General features: G+C 42.3%; 1 protein-coding gene across 1 annotated transcript in view; it reads right to left on the bottom strand.

Annotated features, from left to right (window-relative positions):
- LOC126094749 (toll-like receptor 4) overlaps window positions 1-24,079 on the bottom strand; it is a 150,948-nt gene that overhangs the window by 44,825 nt on the left and 82,044 nt on the right. The window contains exons 7-8 of the mRNA XM_049909303.1: window positions 23,005-23,235; window positions 3,814-4,001 (exon numbers count right to left, since the gene is read on the bottom strand). Coding sequence (XP_049765260.1) covers window positions 3,814-4,001; window positions 23,005-23,235 — 419 coding nt within the window. The remainder of the gene's footprint in view (window positions 1-3,813; window positions 4,002-23,004; window positions 23,236-24,079) is intronic.

Raw genomic sequence — 24,079 nt, 5'->3', positions numbered from 1 at the left:
TATCGAACTGTTTAATGATTGACCTTAATTTTGACACAGAAAACAAATGTGAAAAAGTGTAGAAAGTACATTTTTAATAGAGAGGCTAAAAGGTTTAACATTTTGACATAAATAATCATTGTTATCTGTGAACATTGGACAAACTCCACCCTTGTTTGATGAACAAAACTGTGCGTTAAGACAAACCAGGCGAGATGACCATGGCTCCGGCGCAGTTTTCCCAGGTTTTCTGATCGCACGTAGCCCAAATGGGGGAGCCAGAAAACTGTAATGACCCTGGGACTAGGTTTACGGTCACCTCGCAAAGTGTGAAAAAACTATAAAAAGTGTAATTAAAACTATAATGTAAAAGAGGAAAGAAGTGAACCGTGAATATTCCAAAACGGACGTTAGTGGCAGCATATTGCCGAACATTCTTAACGTTAGTCAATTGCTGCCAGGGGGCATTGTAACGTCCCTTAGCAAAAGACATATTTTGTAGTAAAGAGAAAATATTATGCATCGTATTCAGTTATTGTATGGAATTATGTATTTTTTTTATTATTATTTATATTAGATAATATCTGTGTCGGCGAGTACTGAAACCGCACAGACGATAAATATCATACAGAGATGAAAAATATCCCTAGTATAAATAATACAGAACGAACAGTAATTTCTTTGTCTTCTTCTTGGATTTACGTGAGAAGGATAGCCTGTGACGTGATATTGTATGCTAGCGTAGCATTCTTTTGTCAAGTTTGTAAGAGGGACGCCATTAGGCAAGATTGTTAAAAAGGTGTGTACTACTCAAATTGTTTAAATGTTTGAATAGAGTTATTTAGTGAAACCTTGCATTATGATTCATGTCAAGCTTGCCTGGTATTTTATCCCATCCCTTTAAAACATTTTCAGTTGTTTAAATATTATTCGTGGTGCAGAGCGGCGCTACGAACGAGCTAGCCGCTGCCGCGGTTCATTTAAATTGCAGTACATGAAACCTATCATACCGCAAAGAAGCGGTCAGGTAACAGTGAAGTGAAAAATTATTTCTTTCAGCTTTCGAAGTTGCAGAGCAGAGCAGCAGATTTTATGATGTGTTTTACAGGCTGACGCGGGCTGCTGATAATATAGTACTAATAGTGAAAAGAGATAATTTATTTTCATCACATGAAAGAAATCTTGCTGTGCGTAGTTCTGGTCTGGCAACCTTATAGTAAAAACATCATCTTTCTCCAATAATAGTCTCATGTTCTTGTGCTAGTCGTGGTAATTATTGGTGGTTTACGCTTAACAAAAATCCACTGCAAAACGTTGAACAATCTTTGCGAACTGTAACATCAGTATTTCATAACAAAGTAATTTTGATTTTTCAATAACTATAAAGTAGGGAAGATATGTTGATTTTTTATAGTGAGTTACAGTAACCAAAAAATGTTCCTTTAATAGAAAGCCAGATACAGAACAATAAGAACCCAATATATTCTGTTTTGTTGAAAATTAATGATTATAAAGAAATTCTTGGCACAGCATTACTAAAAGGTATTTCGCGGCTCTTTTCGTATATGCGTTGTTACGCAAATAATAATAATCACAATAATAATAAAACAAAAACAAAATAAATAGAAAAGAGTAATTTAAGAGTATACGCGAAAGGTTCTAGGCGCTACAGTCTGGAACCGCGCGACCGCTACGGTCGCAGGTTCGAATCCTGCCTCGGGCATGGATGTGTGTGATGTCCTTAGGTTAGTTAGGTTTAAGTAGTTCTAAGTTCTAGGGGACTGATGACCTCAGACGTTAAGTCCCATAGTGCTCAGAGCCATTTTTGAACACCAGTGTCCACTGGACACTCCATGGATTAATCTGCCACTAACATGGGGTTCAGTTATTAAACGATCTATGAAAATATGTTTGGTGGAAATCTAATCAATGACGACGGCGGCTTTCTGTTCGATAAGGCGTGGAGTCCGGTGATTAGTTCAATATCTTCGGAAAGGTAACATTTTATGCCTAATGACACGTCTATTGACGGTTAATTTGACTAATTTCACATTTGCGTTTTATCTCTGCGCTTACGTGTTCCGACAGAGAATGTGCATGTAGTATCAACGAACAGCATGTATCTACCGACATTAGATTGAACAGTATTCGAACAGGGAGCTGAACTCGATAGAGGGAGCTCACCTATGCGCATGCTTCTCCGCGCCATATTTTGGTACAGCCAAAGAGACGTGCACTGGCAGTCTCCAGTGTAAACAACTGACCTTAACCAGACTTGATGAATTCAGCCGAAGCACAATGGTAAGATGTCATGTCTCCCGGCTGCAATCCCGAAACTTTATCGAGTCACTGCGCCGGGAAACCTTCAAGATCCACAATTTACGCAATTGTCTATCGTGTGGCTTACATCGAGAGCTACTGAATCAAAAGAATGTCTGTACATATGGAAAAATTATTAAACTACTAATAATTAATCTACTACGTATAATATTCCAACACAACTCTCCAGCATAATATAATACAAATGACAATGGTTACAGGCGGATATCCAAGCCATTAACAGGGAGTGGACAAAGTGCAACACATTACCATGCGTAATACCCTGGGTGCCCAACCTTTCAGCTTAGCTGGGCCACATTGGAAGAATACGAGTATTTTTGGGCCACACAATACACTAACACTTATAACAAACTGCTGAGAAAAAAAGAAAGAAAGTTTGGAGGACTAAAGAGAGAACAGAATCGTGTGGCGAGAGCTATGACTGAAAATAGTCAATTTACCATAAATTTACAAAAACGGAATTTCATCGGTTTTTTTATTTTTCCGCTCGTGTGATAGATGCTCACTTCTTGGGCTGCACCAATACTTGCTTTGGGCAGCATGCGGTCTGCGTGCTGTGGTTTTGGACACTTCTACTCAATAGCGTGCAGTAAAACCGTTGCCTTCCAGTCGTCACGTTATGGGTGAATACGGGTCATGTTCGATTTTTCTGGAGAATCTTACACCACTCTTCCACAAAACAGTGGCAAGTTAAGGTAATGTTGTCGAATGTGGACAGCAATAAGGCGCCATTTTATACACAGTAGAGCACAAAGGCTCAATAATATTTGCATCTACTGACTTTTGTGACCAGATGGAATACTGCAGTTCTCCCTTGTGCTCGCAAAACCAATCGTGGACGATGTGAGCTGTGCGAACAGGGGCCTTGTCGTCTTCGAACACACTGTCACCATCGGTAAACAAACATTATATCATGGGAAGTAACTGATCAGATAAAATGGACACAGTAATGCCACCTTGCAGAGTAACCATGGAGCCCGTGGAATACCACGATATGGGTGCTCAAATCATGATCGAAACCTCACCGTGTTTCACTCTTGGGAACTAAACTAGGCCAGAAGTTGGATACAATATGAAACTAGAAAAATCCGACAGAATGACTTTCTTCCACTGCTCCAAGGTCCAAGTCATATTGCTTTTGAATCATGTTTACCTGTTAAAAGCACTTGCATCATTGATGTATGGGATTGCAATTCCAACTTGGCCTGCATTTCGCAGCTCCTGGACCCACCTTCCTGCTTGGTAGTGACAGAATTCGCGAGTGCAAAATTCAGTTTTTCAGTGACTTTTGCAGATTGTTCCTCAACAATATGCAGTGCACTATGCTGTAGACCGTGTCCATATCCTTCCGCAATTAGCGTTTTCTTAAGCGCAATAGGGGGACCAAACCTTAGCAACGAGGAAAACCACGTCCTCCGTCTGCCCCTTCGAAGGTAATGATACATTGATTCAAGTACATTCATCAGCACATGAGGTAAGTTTGGTGAGTCTTACTTGTTCTGCTGACGCAGGAGCCATCGTCGCAGCTGCAGAGCCACGGCACTCTGCGCAGTGCAAGGGTCACAGTTGAGCGGCATACTCTTCCCCAGGTCCACGACTGCCACTCTGCTCGTAGTACTGTCCTTCTGGAGCCCCAGCGCGGCCCGTGGGTTACCCGCCAGCGACAGGCGGTCCGCGTTGACCTATGTGGCACATCAGAACATTTGCTTCGGATTTTGTTAGCATCAGAGGTCGCAGTGAATGTAAGTACGAGGTGCATTCAAGTTCTAAGGCCTCCGATTTTTTTTCTCCAGACTGGAAAGAGATAGAAACATGCGCATTGTTTTAAAATGAGGCCGCGTTCATTGTCAATACGTCCCAGAGATGGCAGCACCATACGGCAGATGGAATTTCACCGCCAGCGACGAGAATGAGAGCTGTTTTAAATACTTAAAATGGCAACATTTTCCTTACTTGAACAGCGCGCAATCATCCGTTTTCTGAATTTGCGTGGTGTGAAACCAATTGAAATTCATCGACAGTTCAAGGAGACATGTGGTGATGGAGTTATGGATGTGTCGAAAGTGCGTTCGTGGGTGCGACAGTTTAATGAAGGCAGAACATCGTGTGACAACAAACCGAAACAACCTCGGGCTCGCACAAGCCGGTCTGACGACATGATCGAGAAAGTGGAGAGAATTGTTTTGGGGGATCGCCGAATGACTGTTGAGCAGATCGCCTCCAGAGTTGGCATTTCTGTGGGTTCTGTGCACACAATCCTGCATGACGACCTGAAAATGCGAATAGTGTCATCCAGCTGGGTGCCACGAATGCTGACGGACGACCATATGGCTGCCCGTGTGGCATGTTGCCAAGCAATGTTGACGCGCAACGACAGCATGAATGGGACTTTCTTTTCGGCGGTTGTGACAATGGATGAGACGTGGATGCCATTTTTCAATCCAGAAACAAAGCGGCAGTCAGCTCAATGCAAGCACACAGATTCATCGCCACCAAAAAAATTTCGGGTAACCGCCAGTGCTGAAAAAATGATGGTGTCCATGTTCTGGGACAGCGAGGGCGTAATCCTTACCCATTGCGTTCCAAAGGGCACTACGGTAACAGGTGCATCCTACGAAAATGTTTTGAAGAACAAATTCCTTCCTGCACTGCAACAAAAACGTCCGGGAAGGGCTGCGCGTGTGATGTTTCACCAAGACAACGTACCCGCACATCGAGCTAACGTTACGCAACAGTGTCTTCGTGATAACAACTTTGAAGTGATTCCTCATGCTCCCTACTCACCTGACCTTGCTCCTAGTGACTTTTGGCTTTTTCCAACAATGAAAGACACTCTCTGTGGCCGCACATTCACCAGCCGTGCTGCTATTGCCTCAGCGATTTTCCAGTGGTCAAAACAGACTCCTAAAGAAGCCTTCGCCGCTGCCATGGAATCATGGCGTCAGCGTTGTGAAAAATGTGTACATTTGCAGGGCGATTACGTCGAGAAGTAACGCCAGTTTCATCGATTTCAAGTGAGTAGTTAATTAGAAAAAAAATCGGAGGCCTTAGAACTTGAATGCACCTCGTATATAAGTGTAAGTATACTGATACCAGGAGATATATTCACTCTAATACCGTGTAACACTGCCTCCTGCAGCGATAATTGTCTGAATACGGAGACAAAGCGACCTCAGAAATTTCTTGTGGTACGCCATAACTTGATCCCGTAGCGCTGACATTCTTCAGAGATATTGATTGCTACGTCTCCTCTGTTGCTTTCCAAAATAATAACAAATAGTAATGGAGCCTCTGGTGGGCCATCGGTGGTGCCACATAGTTCGTGGGTTTTCATGAAAACCAGGAACTTGTGCGTGCAGCCTTGTTAATAACGCTATTTCCATCTTGGTAGACGGGAATGTCCACAGCATGAAAGTATGGGAGAGAGGGCACCATTTGGTTACCGATAATGTTAGTAATCTGCTAATGTTCACGAGAATCTAAATAAATGGGTCGAGGTTGTGGTGTCACCGCCAGACACCACACTTGCTAGGTGGTAGCTTTTAAATCGGCCGCGGTCCGCTAGTATACGACGGACCCGCGTGTCGCCACTGTCAGTAATTGCAGACCGAGCGCCACCACACGGCAGGTCTAGAGAGACGTACTAGCACTCGTCCCAGTTGTACAGCCGACGTTGCTAGCCATGGTTCACTGAGAATTACGCTCTCATTTGCCGAGACGATAATTAGCATAGCCTTCAGCTACATTTGCTACGACCTAGCAAGGCGCCATTACCAGTATGATATTGAGTTTCTATTAATGTATCATCGAGAGCGATGTTCTACAAATGTGGATTAAAGTTAAGTATTCCAGAAGCTACGTACTTTTCTTTATAGCATTCATTACGTATCCTGTTTCAGACCTCACGCCAGCCTGCGTGAGTTTAAGCGCGTGCCTTTCGGCTTCCTCTCATTGTGTCTAGGCTGTCTTGTCTAGACACAACATAGGTCATCCGTAGAACATCACAGACCCAGAATAATCACACACTGCTGGTGAAGAAGATGCAACGGACATCTTCAAGCTTTTTAAAAGAGGCGAAGTTGCTATTAGCCAGACTACAATACAGCCTGCAGTTAGCTGCTCCAAGGATTCTTCATGTTTTGGGCTTCTAAAGACGGAAGCTTTCTGTGGCGCCGTAAGCAATGGCCATGTGAGGTACCCAACGCCAGAAGTTCTTCGGAAAGTTCGATCGGAAACTTGTAGTTGAGATGAACGTGTATTCACTGAAAGCAACAGTTCCTGTCGGGATTGAAACCGACTTTCCTGACAGTTGGGATCATCTGATGACCACTGATCTTACGCCACGTTACATGACTGTGAGTGGTACACCATCCAGTGCATACTGATCCCTTGACCTCTCCGCTCACAAACCGGGAAATTAAATCAGGTTGCGATCCTGGACCCGTCCAAACATCATATCATATTGCTGCCACTATACTAAAAGGTATCAGATATATTATATAATGGTAAGACAGAGATTTAGGAACCAGGTTTTAAATTGTAAGACATTTCCAGGGGCAGATGTGGACTCTGACCACAATCTATTGGTTATGACCCGTAGATTAAAACTGAAGAAACTGCAAAAAGGTGGGAATTTAAGGAGATGGGACCTGGATAAACTGAAAGAACCAGAGGTTGTAGAGAGTTTCAGGGAGAGCATAAGGGAACAATTGACAGGAATGGGGGAAATAAATACAGTAGAAGAAGAATGGGTAGCTTTGAGGGATAAAGTAGTGAAGGCAGCAGAGGATCAAGTAGGTAAAAAGAAGAGGGCTAGTAGAAATCCTTGGGTAACAGAAGAAATATTGAATTTAATTGATGAAAGGATAAAATATAAAAATGCAGTAAGTGAAGCAGGCAAAAAGGAATACAAACGTCTCAAAAACGAGATCGACAGGAAGTGCAAAATGGCTAAGCAGGCATGGCTAGAGGACAAATGTAAGGATGTAGAGGCTTATCTCACTAGGGGTAGGGTAGATACTGCCTACAGGAAAATTAAAGAGACCTTTGGAGATAAGAGAACCACTTGTATGAACATCAAGAGCTCAGATGGAAACCCAGTTCTAAGCAAAGAAGGGAAAGTAGAAATGTGGAAGGAGTATATAGAGGGTCAATTCAAGGGCGATGCACTTGAGGGCAATATTATGGAAATGGAAGAGGATGTAGATGAAGATGAAATGGGAGATACGATACTGCGTGAAGCGTTTGACAGAGCACTGAAAGACCTGAGTCGAAACAAGGCTCCCGGAATAGATAACATTCCATTGGAACTACTGACGGCCCGTGAAGAGCCAGTCCTGACAAAACTCTACCATCTGGTGAGCAAGATGTATGAAACAGGCGAAATACCCTCAGACTTCAAGAAGAATGTAATAATTCCAATCCCAAAGAAAGCAGGTGTTGACAGATGTGCAAATTACCGAACAATCAGATTAATAAGCCACAGCTGCAAAAAACTAACACGAATTCTTTACAGACGAATGGAAAAACTAGTAGAAGCCGACCTCGGGGAAGATCAGTTTGGATTCCGTAGAAATACTGGAACACGTGAGGCAATACTGACCTTACGACTTATCTTAGAAGAAAGATTAAGGAAAGGCAAACCTACGTTTCCATCACTTGTAGACTTAGAGAAAGCTTTTGACAATGTTGACTGGAAAACTCTCTTTCAAATTCTACAGGTGGCAGGGGTAAAGTACAGGGAGCGAAAGGCTATTTACAATTTGTACAGAAACCAGATGGCAGTTATAAGAGTCGAGGGACATGAAAGGGAAGCAGTGGTTGGGAAGGGAGTAAGACAGGGCTGTAGCCTCTCCCCGATGTTATTCAATCTGTATATCGAGCAAGCAGTAAAGGAAACGAAAGAAAAATTCGGAGTAGGTATTAAAATCCATGGAGAAGAAAAAAAACTTTGAGGTTCGCCGATGACATTGTAATTCTGTCAGAGACAGCAAGGGACCTGGAAGAACAGCTGAACGGAATGGACAGTATCTTGAAACGAGGATATAAGATGAACATCAACAAAAGCAAAACGAGGATAATGGAATGTAGTCGATTTAAGTCGGGTGATGCTGAGGGAATTAGATTAGGAAATGAGACACTTAAAGTAGTAAAGGAGTTTTGCTATTTGGGGAGCAAAATAACTGATGATGGTCGAAGTAGAGAGGATATAAAATGTAGACTGGTAATGGTAAGGAAAGCGTTTCTGAAGAAGAGAAATTTGTTAACATCGAATATATATTTAAGTGTCAGGAAGTCATTTCTGAAAGTATTTGTATGGAGCGTAGCCATATATGGAAGTGAAACATGGACGGTAAATAGTTTAGACAAGAAGAGAATAGAAGCTTTCGAAATGTGGTGCTACAGAAGAATGCTGAAGATTAGATGGGTAGATCACATAACTAATGAGGAAGTACTGAATAGGATTGGGGAGAAGAGACGTTTGTGGCACAACTTGACCAGAAGAAGGGATCGGTTGGTAGGACATGTTCTGAGGCATCAAGGGATTAGTATTGGAGGGCAGCGTGGAGGGTAAAAATCGTAGGGGGAGACCAAGAGATGAATACACTAAGCAGATTCAGAAGGATGTAGGTTGCAGTAGGTACTGGGAGATGAAGAAGCTTGCACAGGATAGAGTAGCATGGAGAGCTGCATCAAACCAGTCTCAGGACTGAAGACCACAACAACAACATGTCACGTCTTCATATTGAATCATCTAATAGGGTTTATTAGATACAACCGACCATAACATACCAGACACATCACTGGCATGACGTGCGTTAGCTGTCTAGAATAGTGTGAGAGCCTGGCACGTTAAACTCCGTCTACAGCCCCCTAAAGCTTAGAGTGCTCTCCTTATACAGAATAACTAGTTTTTTAGTTCGGTGGGCTTTAGTTTCAAAATTTAGGCACCGATGAACAGACATGGACACTAGCGTAGAGAGTTCCACCAGACCAGTCTACCGGCTGAAGAGTATAACAACAACAGAATCCAAAATAATCACTCTAATAATGTGCAAGCAAGTACCGATATTTATAAAGGAAGGAGAGGTTTCTAGACGTCTGAGACGCGATGGAGCAGTCAGAAGTCAAATCAAGGTGGAAACCATAATCCCATTTTTGAATATAATTTCGTTAGAAAGTAAAGTTGAGAAGAGGAAATACATAAAACACAACACATACAAGATAATTTATAATTACTGTATTCGCCTCCACCTCCTTTCTCAGTTAACTTCCACAACAAGTTCTGGCAAAGATGTTTCCTTCCTTCGCACTTGACTTTGTTTCCATGTGTCTACTAAATTTAAGTTTTCTCGTAGAAACATATTTGATCTCCCCTTCGTACTTTCCTTGCTTTATTTTGTTTTATGCTATTCTAATGAGTCTTGCCTTACTGCCGTTTTACAAGAAAGGTGTTTTATGATTTATTATTGAAAAGCTGTCGCATTTCTCTACCTTCTTTCTGTTCCCAGAGAAGGCTCTGGCTGGCACTGGTGAAAAAGTAGTCTTCAGGCAAAGTTTATATATATTTATGTCACAAAATACTTAAAAACGTATCGCAGTAAATAACCCATTGGTGGACAACTTTTATGATTTCTAAAACTTTTTAGGTGATTTTAAATTTCAATTTAAAATCAGTTTTCTTTTAGTCGTTGGTACCGGCCCGCAACCAATTCCTCTTCAGTGCCAACTTTTCATCTCTGAACACTATATACATCCAAAGTCCTCAATTATTTGCTGGATGTACTCAAGTCTCTCTCGTCCGCTAAAATGTTTACTCCTGATAGCTCCCTCTAGTATCAATGAAATGACACTGAACAGGTCTCCTATCATCGCGTCCCTTCTTCTACCCACTGTTTTCCCTACATTCCTTTCCTCGCCGCTTCCCGGAGAACCCTTTCTTCTCTTACCTTATCGTACAACGAGTTTTCAACATTCGTCTGTAGCGCCACATCTCAGACGATTCTACTCTGTCCTGTTTCGGTATTCCCACAGCCATTCATTGCAGTGCTTCACCTTAGATTCCCAGAAATGTTTGTTAACAATAGGATTCTCTTGGCCAGGAATGCCCTTGTTACCAATGCGCCTCTGTTTTTTGTTCTCCTTGCTCCGTCTGTCATTGGTTATTTTGCTGCCTAGGTAGCAGAATTCCTTAATTTCGTCTACATCGTCACCATCGCACCCGATATTACGTTTCCTGCTTTTCTCATCTCTGCTGCTACTCATTACTTTTGTCTTTCTTCGATTTACTCTCTGTCAAAATTCTGTAGCCATTACGCCGTTCATTCCATTCAGCAAATCCTGTAATTTTTCTTCACATTCACTCAGGATAGCAATGTCATCAGCGAATCGTATCTCAGATATCCTTTCAAGTTGAATTTTAATTCCATTCCGAAACCTTTCATCTATTTCCATCATTGCTTCTTCGATGCGTAGGTTGAACAGTAGGGGCGAATGATTACATCCCTGTCTCACATCCTTTTTAATCCGACCACACCGTTCTTCGTCATCCACTCTTACTATTCGCTCTTGACCCTTTACCTTTCCTAAAGCCAAACTGATCGTCATCCAACAAATCCTCGGTTTTCTTTTCCATTCTTCTGTATATTATTCAAGTCAGCAACTTGGATTCATGAGCTGTTAAGCTTACGGTTCGTAATTCTCGCATTTGTCAGCTTTTGCAGTCATCGGAATTGTGTGGACGATGTTTTCCGAAAGGCAGAAGGTATATCGCCAGTCTCGTACACTCGACAGACCAATGTGAATAATCGTTTTATTGACACTTACCATAACGATTTTTGAAAATTCCGATGGAATGTTGTCCATCCCTTCTGCCGTATATGATTTTAAGTCTTCCAAAGCTCTTCTAAATTCAGATTATAATAGTGGATCCTCAATCTCTTCCCTATCGACTCCTGTTTCTTATTCTGTCACGTCATCATATACTTCCTCCCCATCATAGAGGCCTTCAATCCACACTTTCCATCTAGCCATTCTGCATTTAACAGTGGTGCCACAGCATTCTTAACGTTATCGCTCTTGTTTCCAATTCCACCGAATGTAAGTTTGACTTTTCCATATTCTGAATCAGTCTTCAAGAAACATTTGTTTTTCAATTCTTGTAGCCATTTCGACTTAGCTTTCCTTACTTGTATTTCTGTATTCCTCAATTTCCTTGACTATTTTTGTACTTTCTACTTGCGTCGATCAAGTGAAGCATTTTTTTTTTCCTTTTACCCATGGTTTCTTCGCAGTTACCTTTCTCGAACATATGTTTTCTTTCCGTCTTCTGCGACGACCCTGTTGAGAAATGTACATTCCTCTTCCATTGAACTGCCTACTGAGTTAGCCATTATCTTAGTATCTTCACCCCGAGAGAACTTCATTCCTTATTATTTCCGTATGCTATTATTTTGCGCCTTGATTCTTCCTGACAAATCTCTTAAGCTTCAGCCTGCTCTTCGTCTTTTCTGAATAGTCATCTGGTTCACCCGTTAAATATTCTCATATACTACCTGTTCATCTTCAGATTGCGACGTCAGGATATAGACCTGAACTATTGTTGTCCATGTAGGTATGCTGTCGAATCTGATGAGAACACAACTCATTCTCTGTCCTACCGGCCTATTCATAACGAATCCTATTTGCGTTACAGAATTTTCTGCTGCAGTGAAATTATACTATTCTTGTTTGACCAGAAATCCTTGTCTTCTTTCCATTTAACTTCACTGACGCTCACTGTATCTAGATTGAGCCCTAAAATTTCTGTTTCAAGGTTTTGTGACTTTCCTACCTCGTTAAAACTTCAGACATTCCACGCACCGACTCACTGAACTTTATTCTTTCATTGGTTATTTTCATTCTTTTTCTCATGGTCACCTCCTCCTTCGCAGTTCCCTCCCGGGAATCCGAGTGTTGCCTAGTACGGAAACTTGTGACAATGAAGAGTTCATCATGACACTTTTTCAGTCACATGCCACATGTCCTGTGGATACACATTACGTGACTTTGATGGGGTGGTTTCCATTGCCTTCCGCATCCTCATGCCGTTGATCATTCCTGATTCTTCCGCCTTTCAAGTGCTGTTTCTCACCCTAAGGTGAAGAGGGTGACCCAAAACTCTGTCCGCTCTTCCGCCCTCTTTGGCAAGGCCGTTGGCAGAATGAGGGTGACATCTTATGCTGGAAGTCTTCGGCTGCACTTATCATTTTTCACTTATCACTTATAGTGATAATGATGCTATGGCGTAATGGTAATCACGATGAACGAAAATGATAATGGCCCTGATGGAAGCCGATCGGTATGATTATGGGACACTCTGGAACCGAAGGTAGCGACTAAAATACAAGGGGTTGGAGGACTGGAGGAAAGGGAAAATAAGAAAACGGAAGGATGATGTGAGGTGGGGCGGTTTGACTGGGGTTGGAAGGAGGGTTATATCTCGGGACGGCATTCCCCGTTGGAGAATGGGAGTGGACGGAATTCCAGTTCGAGGGGATGGATAAGGTATAAAGTTGCAGGGCATGTGGAACGTGGAATGTTCTCCACTATGAAACACCCCCGTTTAAATTCCTCCATTGGGTTTTATGTGATTTACCGAAGCCTCCAAACAGTTAATTATTATGATTATATGACGGTGTGCTTAATGGATGAAAGGCTATCGGTTTTTCTGCTGTGGCTTCGGGGGTATTTCAACCGAGGGCGGCTGTTTTGAGATGAGTAGTGGAATGATTGGAAGTTTGTCTGTTATTGAGGACCACAAAGGTTGCGATGTACAAACTTTATTATATTTTCTACGAACACACAAATTCTGAGGCAGTTGCTACCTTCGCCTTACACGTCTAATTACTGTTATATCTTTTTATTGATTGCTGATTTTCAGTACTTCGTCACACGCAATGCTGATGGTTAACGTTCACGACGATCCTGACTGCAATCCATGGTTGTTGCTGGCCGACGCGGTTGACGCGAAACACGTAATCCGGCACTTGTCACTTTGTGTTTCATATCACTCGCGAATCGGTATTAGAGAGGGTCAACCCCACGACGATCAGGGGGACGTGCTCACTCGTCATACTCCGGTGAATTTTAACGTTTACAACTCACTCGACCACCATTCTTGCCTGTCTCTCCAACACCACAGCTCACTCGACACTCGTCTCACTGCCTCCTTCAGTGCTTGGCAATCGACTCCTCTCTACTATCGACCTGGGCGTCGGATACTAGATTAGATTAGATTAGATTTACTTTCATTCCAATTTATCCGTAGTGAGGAGGTCCTCCAGGATGTGGAACATGTCAGAAAAACAACAATACATGACAAATATTTACAACTAAAACAAATAAGCTAATGTACCATTCCGCAGGTCCCAAGTGGAATGATCGTCATTTTTTAATGAACACTAAGAGTCATTTTACAAATACTAATGGACTGAATTTAAAATAAAAAAGTTTTTTATTTATTTATAAGGTAATAAACGTGTAATACAACTACTGTAATACTTATTTACAATGAACACATTACTGCACTGAAATGGTGCAGAAGTTAGATTATACTTACACACACACACACACACACACACACACACACACACACACACACACACACACACACAGACACACAAATTTTCAGTGAACACATTACTGCACTGAAATTGTGCAGAAGTTATGTTATACTTATATATAAATCAGTTGGTTTTACTAAGAAATTCATCAATGGAGTAGAAGGAGTTGGCCACCAATAAATCCTTTACGCTTCTCTTAAACTGAATTTCATTGGTTGTTAAGCTTCTTATGGCTGCTGGCAAGTTATTGAAAATGTGTGTTACTGAATAATGCACACCTTTTTGTACAAGACTAAGTGACTTTAAATCCTTGTGAAGATTATTCTTATTTCTAGTATTGATTCCATGAATTGAGCTGTTGGTTTGAAAAAGTGATATATTTTTAATGACAAATTTCATTAAGGAATAAATATATTGGGAAGCTGTAGTTAGTATCCCTAGTTCCCTAAACAGGCTTCTGCAGGATGTTCTTGAGTTCACACCACATATAATTATTACTGCACGTTTTTGTGCCCGGAAAACTTTAGCTTGGCTTGATGAATTACCCCAAAAAAATAATCCCATATGACATTATGGAATGAAAGTAAGCATAGTATGCCAGCTTTTTCATTTTTATATCCCCTATGTCTGACAAAATTCGCATTTCAAACAGAGATTTGTTAAGACGCTTCAGCAGTTCTGTGGTGTGCTCCTCCCAGTTGAATTTATTATCAAGCTGTAATCCCAAGAATTTAACACTGTCCACTTCTTCTATCTTCTTGTCATCGTATGTTAGACATATACTCTTGGGACACCCCTTACAAGTTCTGAACTGCATGTAGTGTGTTTTTTCAAAATTTAGTGACAAAGAATTGGCTAGGAACCAGTGATTAATGTCCACAAATATTTTATTGGCTGATCTTTCTAAGACTACACTTGATTTGCTATTTATTTCAATGTTTGTATCATCGGCAAACAAATCTAGCATCTATGTTCGTGGGATCACGGATCCCTTACAGCTACTATGCAGAGTTTATAGGTGTGGCACTTAGGGTAGCACTCTCGACGTCCTTTAGCTTGTAAGCACGAGCGAACGTATCGCTTGAACTGTCGGTGATGTATGATATCATCCCGGTCACAAGTACGATGGAATTCTACGTAGAAGCGACGCGACTCGTCGAGCAGGGCAAGAGCACATTTAGGTAGGGTGAGATGGTACAGTATTTAGTTCGAAGTGGGGTATAATTGAAAACTATATTTGAATGGTGTGTTGCAAAAATTCAACCTTATGCTGGATGTCGTCAGGATTTTGAAGGTTGAAGTCGTGGGTTTCGATTAGGATACGGGTTTGGGAACTGTAAGCAGTCCCGTCTACACGGGAATAATGCTGAATTTGTCAGGGTGGATAATTAGAAGTGTATTGCGTCGGGCTTCGTACACAGTATGAGATCTGGAGAAAGATATTTGGATCTAGGACTTTTACTGTGAAAGCTACCTGATAACGTCTGAGTCTTGTCTACATTGACATTTATTAAAGTTTTACGAGGTCGGTATGCCTCTATATACGGGTTCGTATGGAAGTACGAAGACACACATGTCAAATATGTGTTTAACTGCATTTTATTTACGTTTGTCATACTTCCATTAAAGCAGAGTGCACTTTACTTGTATGGCGGCCTGTGTTACACTTAAGCTCGGTACAATCGTCTAGTAGTTGCAATACTCGTAATACTATCTATGAATCTTTGAGTCTGTTGGTGTGTCTCTTTCACTTCTGTATGCCGTATTTAGCTCTCATCAATGAGCGAGCACACATTCTTTCTATTAATAAGTTAAACAATGTGAATCTCCTGTATTTCTCCAGTTTTGTCTTTAAGACAGATCTAATGATCGCAGTCTGCCATTTGAAGAAATATAGACCACTCTAGACCATGCGTTTTCGTACGCTCACAGCAGTTCTTTCCTCGTACGTGTCTGTGTATTTATTATCACAACAAGTAACGCTTCTCGAAAACAACGGGATATTATAAGAAATGATTACAATGCTACAACGAAATTGACGTGGCCAGTCGAAATTAGGCATATCCTCAGAGGAATTTTGCAAGTCATCTGGAAACCGACTGAGATACACTACTGGCCATTAAAATTGCTACACCAAGAAGAATTGCAGATGATAAACGGGTATTCATTGGACAAATATATTATACTAGAAGTGACATGTGATTACATTTTCACGCAATTTGGGTGTATAGATCCTGAGAAATCAGTACCCAGAACCCCGTAATAACGGCCTTGATACGCCTGGGCATTGAGTCAAAGAGAGCTTGGACAGCGTGTATAGGTACAGCTGCCCATGCAGCTTCAACACGATACCACAGTTCATCAAGAGTAGTGACTGGCGTATTGTGACGAGCCAGTTGCTCGGCCACCATTGACCAGACGTTTTCAGTTGGTGAGAGATCTGGAGAATGTGCTGGCCAGGGCAGCAGTCGAACATTAGCTGTATACCAGAAAGGCCCGTACAGGATATGCAATGCGGTCGTGCATTATCCTGCTGAAATGTAGGGTTTCGCAGGGATCGACTGAAGGGTAGAGCCACGGGTCGTAACACATCTGAAATGTAACGTCCACTGTCCAAAGTTCCGTCAGTGCGAACAAGATGTGACAGAGATGTGTAACCAATGGCACCCCATACCATGACGCCGGGTGACACGCCAGTATGGCGATGACGAATACACGCTTCCAATGTGCGTTCACCGTGATGTCGCCAAACACGGATATGACCATCATGATGCTGTAAACAGAGCCTGGATTCATCCGAAAAAAATGATGTTTTGCCATTCATGCACCCAGGTTCGTCGTTGAGTACACCATCGCAGGCGCTCCTGTCTGTGATGCAGCGTCATGGGTAGCCGCAACCATGGTCTCCGAGCTGATAGTCAATGCTGCTACAAACGCCGTCGAACTGTTCGTGCAGATGGTTGTTGTCTTGCAAACGTCCCCATCTTTGACTCAGGGATCGAGACGTAGCTGCACGATCCATTACAGCCATGCGGATATGATGCCTGCCATCACGACTGCTAGTGATACGAGGCCGTTGGGATCCAGCACGGCGTTCCGTATTACCCTCCGGAACCCACAGATTCCATATTCTGCTAACAGTCATTGGATCTCGACCAACGCGAGCAGCAATGTCGCGATACGATAAACCGCAATCGCGTTGGGCTACAATCCGACCTTTATCGAAGTGGGAAACGTGATGGTACACATTTCTCCTCCTTACACGGGGCATCACAACAACGTTTCACCAGGCGACGCCGGTCAACTGCTGTTTGTGTACGAGAATCGTTTGGAAACTTTCCTCATGTCAGCACGTTGTAGGTGTCGCCACCAGCGCCAACCTTGTGTGAATGCTCTGAAAAGTTAATCATTTGTATACCACAGCATCTTCTTCCTGTCGGTTAAATTTCGCGTCTGTAGCACATCTTCGTGGTGTAGCAATTTTAATGGCCAGTTGTGTACATTCCTGCTGGAAGACAATTTTAAATTATCCCTTATGTGATCCTGCCCGACATCGGCTAGAAGGGTGCTTAAGATTTTGGCCTAGAGTGTAAGTGATGATGATCAAATTCATAACAGTTAATAGTCTCGTCCAATAACAACGGTTGTAGCTCAACGTCATTGTTCACAAACGACGCACTTTTCTACAGGAAGCTAATACCGTCGGTAATTTGTTGCGAATTCCTCATAGACTTGCAGAAGGTAACGACCTTGAGAGAACGGAGTTCATTCCTAGCTTAAAGAAATGTAATACAATGGATGTAGAGAAAAAAATTGAGCGAAATTGTGCCCAAGACCAACGCTGCAGGAGGAGACACACCTACCGTTAGTTTTGCAGTGAATGATTTCATGACAAATGTCAGTGGGAATACTAGCTACTAGTGACGGTCAGTTACATGTTTCGACTTTCTTCAAACTGGTTCGGCTTGTCGGTCAGATGTTACTTGAGTTCGCGAAGATCCTTCCTCTGAGTGAAAATGAGGGAGGAGGGAGGGGCGGGGGGAAGCTGATCTACATCTACATGTACACCGATACTCTGAAAATCACATTTAAGTGCGTGGCAGAGGGTTCATAGAACCACCTTCACAATTCTCTATTATTCCAAACTCGTATAGCGAGCGAAAAGAATGAACACCTATAACTTTCCGTTTTTGTTGTTGTGGTCTTCAGTCCTGAGACTGGTTTGATGCAGCTCTCCATGCTACTCTATCCTGTGCAAGCTTCTTCATCTCCCAGTATCTACTGCAACCTACATCCTTCTGAATCTGCTTAGTGTATTCATCTCTTGGTCTCCCTCTACGATTTTTACCCTCCACACTGCCCTCCAATGCTAAATTTGTGATCCCTTGATGCCTCAAAACATGTCCTACCAACCGATCCCTTCTTCTAGTCAAGTTGTGCCACAAACTTCTCTTCTCCCCAATCATATTCAATACCTCCTCATTAGTTACGTGATCTACCCAACTTATCTTCAGCATTCTTCTGTAGCACCACATTTCGAAAGCTTCTATTCTCTTCTTGTCCAAACTAGTTATCGTCCATGTTTCACTTCCATACATGGCTACACTCCATACAAATACTTTCAGAAACGACATCCTGACACTTAAATCTATACTCGATGTTAACAAATTCCTCTTCTTGAGAAACGCTTTCCTTGCCATTGCCAGTCTACATTTTATATCCTCTCTACTTCGACCATCATCGGTTATTTTACTCCCTAAATAGCAAAACTCCTTTACTACTTTATGTGTCTCATTTCCTAATCTAATTCCCTCAGCATCACCCGACTTAATTTGACTACATTCCATTATCCTCGTTTTACTTTTGTTGATGTTCATCTTATATCCTCCTTTCAAGACACTGTCCATTCCGTTCAACTGCTCTTCCAAGTCCTTTGCTGTCTCTGACAGAATTACAATGTCATCGGCGAACCTCAAAGTTTTTACTTCTTCTCCATGAATTTTAATACCTACTCCGAATTTTTCTTTTGTTTCCTTTACTGCTTGCTCAATATACAGATTGAATAACATCGGGGAGAGGCTACAACCCTGTCTTACTCCTTTCCCAACCACTGCTTCCCTTTCATGCCCCTCGACTTTTATAACTGCCGTCTGGTTTCTGTACAAATTGTAAATAGCCTTTCGCTCCCTGTATTTTACCCCTGCCACCTTCAGAATTTGAAAGAGAGTATTCCAGTTAACATTGTCAAAAGCTTTCTCTAAGTCTACAAATGCTAGAAACGTAGGTTTGCCTTTTCTTAATCTTTCTTCTAAGATAAGTCGTAAGGTCAGTATTGCCTCACGTGTTCCAACATTTTTACGGAATCCAAACTGATCTTCCCCGAAGTCGGCTTCTACCAGTTTTTCCATTCGTCTGTAAAGAATTCGCGTTAGTATTTTGCAGCTGTGACTTATTAAACTGATAGTTCGGTAATTTTCACATCTGTCAACACCTGCTTTCTTTGGGATTGGAATTATTATATTCTTCTTGAAGTCTGAGGGTATTTCGCCTGTCTCATACATCGTGCTCACCAGATGGTAGACTTTTGTCAGGACTGGCTCTCCCGAGGCCATCAGTAGTTCAAATGGAATGTTGTCTACTCCCGGGGCCTTGTTTCGACTCAGGTCTTTCAGTGCTCTGTCAAACTCTTCACGCAGTATCTTATCTCCCATTTCGTCTTCATCTACATCCTCTTCCATTTCCATAATATTGTCCTCAAGTACATCGCCCTTGTATAAACCCTCTATATACTCCTTCCACCTTTCTGCCTTCCCGTCTTTGCTTAGAACTGGGTTGCCATCTGAGCTCTTGATATTCATACAAGTGGTTCTCTTTTCTCCAAAGGTCTCTTTATTTTTCCTGTAGGCAGTATCTATCTTACCTCTAGCGAGACAAGCCTCTACATCCTTACATTTGTCCTCCAGCCATCCCTGCTTAGCCATTTTGCACTTCCTGTCGATATCATTTTTGAGACGTTTGCATTCCTTTTTGCCTGCTTCATTTACTGCATTTTTATATTTTATCCTTTCATCAATTAAATTCAATATTTCTTCTGTTACCCAATGATTTCTATTAGCCCTCGTCTTTTTACCTACTTGATCCTCTGCTGCCTTGACTACTTCATCCCTCAGAGCTACCCATTCTTCTTCTACTGTATTTCTTTCCCCCATTCCTGTCAATTGTTCCCTTATGCTCTCCCTGAAACTCTCTACAACCTCTGGTTCTTTCAGTTTATCCAGGTCCCATCTCCTTAAATTCCCACCTTTTTGCAGTTTCTTCAGTTTCAATCTGCAGTTCATAACCAATAGATTGTGGTCAGAATCCACATCTGCCCCAGGAAATATCTTACAATTTAAAACCTGGTTCCTAAATCTCTGTCTTACCATTATATAATCTATCTGATACCTTTTAGTATCTCCAGGATTCTTCCAGGTATACAACCTTCTTTTATGATTCTTGAACCAAGTGTTGGCTATGATTAAGTTATGCTCTGTGCAAAATTCTACAAGGCGGCTTCCTCTTTCATTCCTTCCCCCAATCCATATTCACCTACTATGTTTCCTTCTCTCCCTTTTCCTACTGACGAATTCCAGTCACCCATAACTATTAAATTTTCGTCTCCCTTCACTACCTGAATAATTTCTTTTATCTCGTCATACATTTCATCTATTTCATCATCACCTGCAGAGGTAGTTGGCATATAAACTTGTACTACTGTAGTAGGCATGGGCTTTGTGTCTATCTTGGCCACAATAATGCGTTCACTATGCTGTTTGTAGTAGCTAACCCGCACTCCTATTTTCTTATTCATTATTAAACCTACTCCTGCATTACCCCTATTTGATTTTGTATTTATAACCCTGTAATCACCTGACCAAAAGTCTTGTTCCTTCTGCCACCGAACTTCACTAATTCCCACTATATCTAACTTTAACCTATCCATTTCCCTTTGAAATTTTCTAACCTACCTGCCCGATTAAGGGATCTGACATTCCACGCTCCGATCCGTAGAACGCCAGTTTTCTTTCTCCTGATAACGATGTCCTCCTGAGTAGTCCCCGCCCGGAGATCCGAATGGGGGACTATTTTACCTCCGGAATATTTTACCCAAGAGGACGCCATCATCATTTAATCATACAGTAGAGCTGCATGTCCTCGGGAAAAATTACGGCTGTAGTTTCCCCTTGCTTTCAGCCGTTCGCAGTAGCAGTACAACAAGGCCGTTTTGGTTAATGTTACAAGGTCAGATCAGTCAATCATCCAGACTGTTACCCTTGCAACTACTGAAAAGGCTGCTGCCCCTCTTCAGGAACCACATGTTTGTCTGGCCTCTCAACAGATACCCCTCCGTTGTGGTTGCACCTACGGTACGGCCATCTGTATCGCTGAGGCACGCAAGCCTCCCCACCAACGGCAAGGTCCATGGTTCATGGGGGGGGGGGGGGGGGGTACTTTCCGTAGGAGCTCTGATTTCCCTTATTTTATCTTGGTGATTGTTCCTCCCTATGTAAGTCGGTGTCAACAAAAGGTTTTCGCATTCGGAGGAGAAAGTTGGTGATTGGAATTTCGTGAGAAGATTCTGTAGCAACGAAAAACGCCTTTCTCTTAATGATGTCCATCCCAAATCCTGTATCATTTCTCGATAGTACAAAACGTGCTGCCTTTCTCTGAACTTTTTCTATGCAGTCAGTCAGTCCTCTCTGGTAATCTCACACAGCACAACAGTATTCTACATGTGGACGGACAAGCGTAGTGTAGGCAGTCTCCTTAGTAAGTCTGTTACATTTTCTAAGTGTCCTGTCAATAAAACGCAGTCTTTGGTTAGCCTTCTCCACAACATTTTCTGTGCGTTCCTTCCAATTTAAATTGTTCGTAACTGTAAATCTAGGTATTTAGTTGAATTTTCGGCTTTTAGATTAAACTGATTTATCGTGTAACCGAAGTTTAACGCGTTCCTTTTAGTACTCACACTTTTCGTTATGTAGGGTCAACTGCCACTCTTCGCACCATTCAGATATCTTTTCTAAATCGTTTTGCAGTTTCTTTTGATCTTCTGATAACTTCATTAGTCGATAAACGACAGCGTCATCTGCAAACAACCGAAGGCGGCTGCTCAGATTGTCTCCCAAATCGTTTGTAGAGATAAGAAATAGCAAAGGGCCTAAAACACTACCTTGGGGAACGCCAGAAATCACTTTCGTTTTACTAGATGACTTTTCGTCAGTTACAACGAACTGTGACCTCTCTGACAGGAAATCACAGATCCAGTCACATAACTGAGACGATATTCCATAACCATGCAATTTCATTACGAGCTGCTTGTGTGGTACAGTGTCAAAAGCCTTCCGGAAATCCAGAAATACGGAATCGATTTGAAATCCCTTGTCAATAGCACTAAGCACTTCATGTGAATAAAGCGCTAGTTGTGTTTCACAGGAATGATTTTTTCTAAACCCATGTTGACTGTGTGTCAATAGACCGTTTTGGTTCAAATGGCTCTGAGCACTATGGGACTCAACTGCTGTGGTCATAAGTCCCCTAGAACTTAGAACTACTTAAACCTAACTAACCTAAGGACATCACACACACCCATGCTCGAGGCAGGATTCGAACCTGCGACAGTAGCGGTCGTGCGGTTCCAGACTGTAGCGCCTTTAACCGCTCGGCCACTCCAGGCGGCAATAGACCGTTTTCTTCGAGGTAATTAATTATGTTCGAACACAATATATGTTCTAAAATCCTGCTGCATATCGACGCTAACGATATGGGCCTGTAATTTAGTGAATTGCTCCTACTACCTTTCTTGAATATTGGTGTAACCTGTGCAACTTTCCAGTCTTTGGGTACGGATCTTTCCTCTACTGCCAACTGCTGAGTATGCCCTTGTAAAATTATGCTCGTGATTGGCGCTGAGTCAGACCTAGTTGTAAGAAACGAGCATTTAAGTGTAACTTGCTACCTTTCTGTACTTTAACTGGTTGTAGGTCATTTCGTTGTCACGTTAGTCACAAGGTGTGCACAAGGAGCTTACCTATTGACTTACCTCCCACGACTCGATGTCATTCTCCGAGGCATCAATATGCGACACGTTGCCAGGTCCCAGAAGACTGACGTGCCGAATAATGTTATGGGAGACGTTGAGCAGTGGCAGCTGGTGATACAGCCACACGCCGTCCACTGCAGTGAGCGCGTTGTGAGACACGTCCAGCAGCTGGAGATGCTGAAGCGTAGCCAGCAGCTGGGGCTCAAGTGTCGTCAGCTGGTTATGGGCGACCTGTACAGGAACAAGTATCGTCCGCTGAATATCAAGTGGAAGTTCTTTCACAAAACACTGATTGAACTACCGCGTCTCTGCCTAGCCTTTCTGGTAGGGTACCGTCATCTAAAAACTCGTGACTCCTGTCTGAACGATCTGTCATGGTGGTCTTCTTCATTTCGAGGAGGGGTATAATGATGCTTCTGCTCCGGAGATACACAGCAGCTGTAGACAGAGACTAACTGTGGCCATGGAAGATGACACTGCGTCGATATGGGTCCAGGCTTCCCTCATTAGGGATATCACAGCAGAGGCGAATTTTCCTAAACCAAAGGAAAATAGTGTTTTGAAAAAGTTCCAAATCCATGCTGAATGCTCTTGCTTAACAGGACTGGTAACTATCAACACATTATCCAAGACCTCGGAAGAAATTGTGATTGCACATCATTCAGCCTGTAATGAGCAAAAAAGAAATATGTCATCTTGGTAAGAATTTTAACTGGAAACCTAGATAGAGACATACAGTGCTTGACGCCTTCGCCAGACCAACACAAGGTCGCGAGCATTAAGAAACCAACAAGGTAGATTTCAACAGCTCGAGAGTTCCTTTCAGAAGACGAGCCTTTGCTTTCCATCAGCCTACTGCAGGAAATTATGTGAGTGAAAGAATCCATTCAGCTAAAAGTGTCCACAAAGAAGAACTTCCATTCTTTCCTTTACGTATCTCTGGACTGTGGGTATTTAGTCTATCGTGAGGTACGTCCTAATACCGTATTCGAGCTTCTTTTGCTCGGCGCAGTGCAGCAGCACCATGTAGCATGTAGTCAACAAGTGATTGGAAATCCCATGGAGAAATACTGGG

The sequence above is a fragment of the Schistocerca cancellata genome, chromosome 1, assembly GCF_023864275.1.
Source record: "Schistocerca cancellata isolate TAMUIC-IGC-003103 chromosome 1, iqSchCanc2.1, whole genome shotgun sequence".
NCBI lineage: Eukaryota > Metazoa > Arthropoda > Insecta > Orthoptera > Acrididae > Schistocerca > Schistocerca cancellata.
The sequence above is the reverse complement of the archived record's forward strand: the minus strand, read 5'-3'. Positions and strand labels throughout refer to the sequence as shown.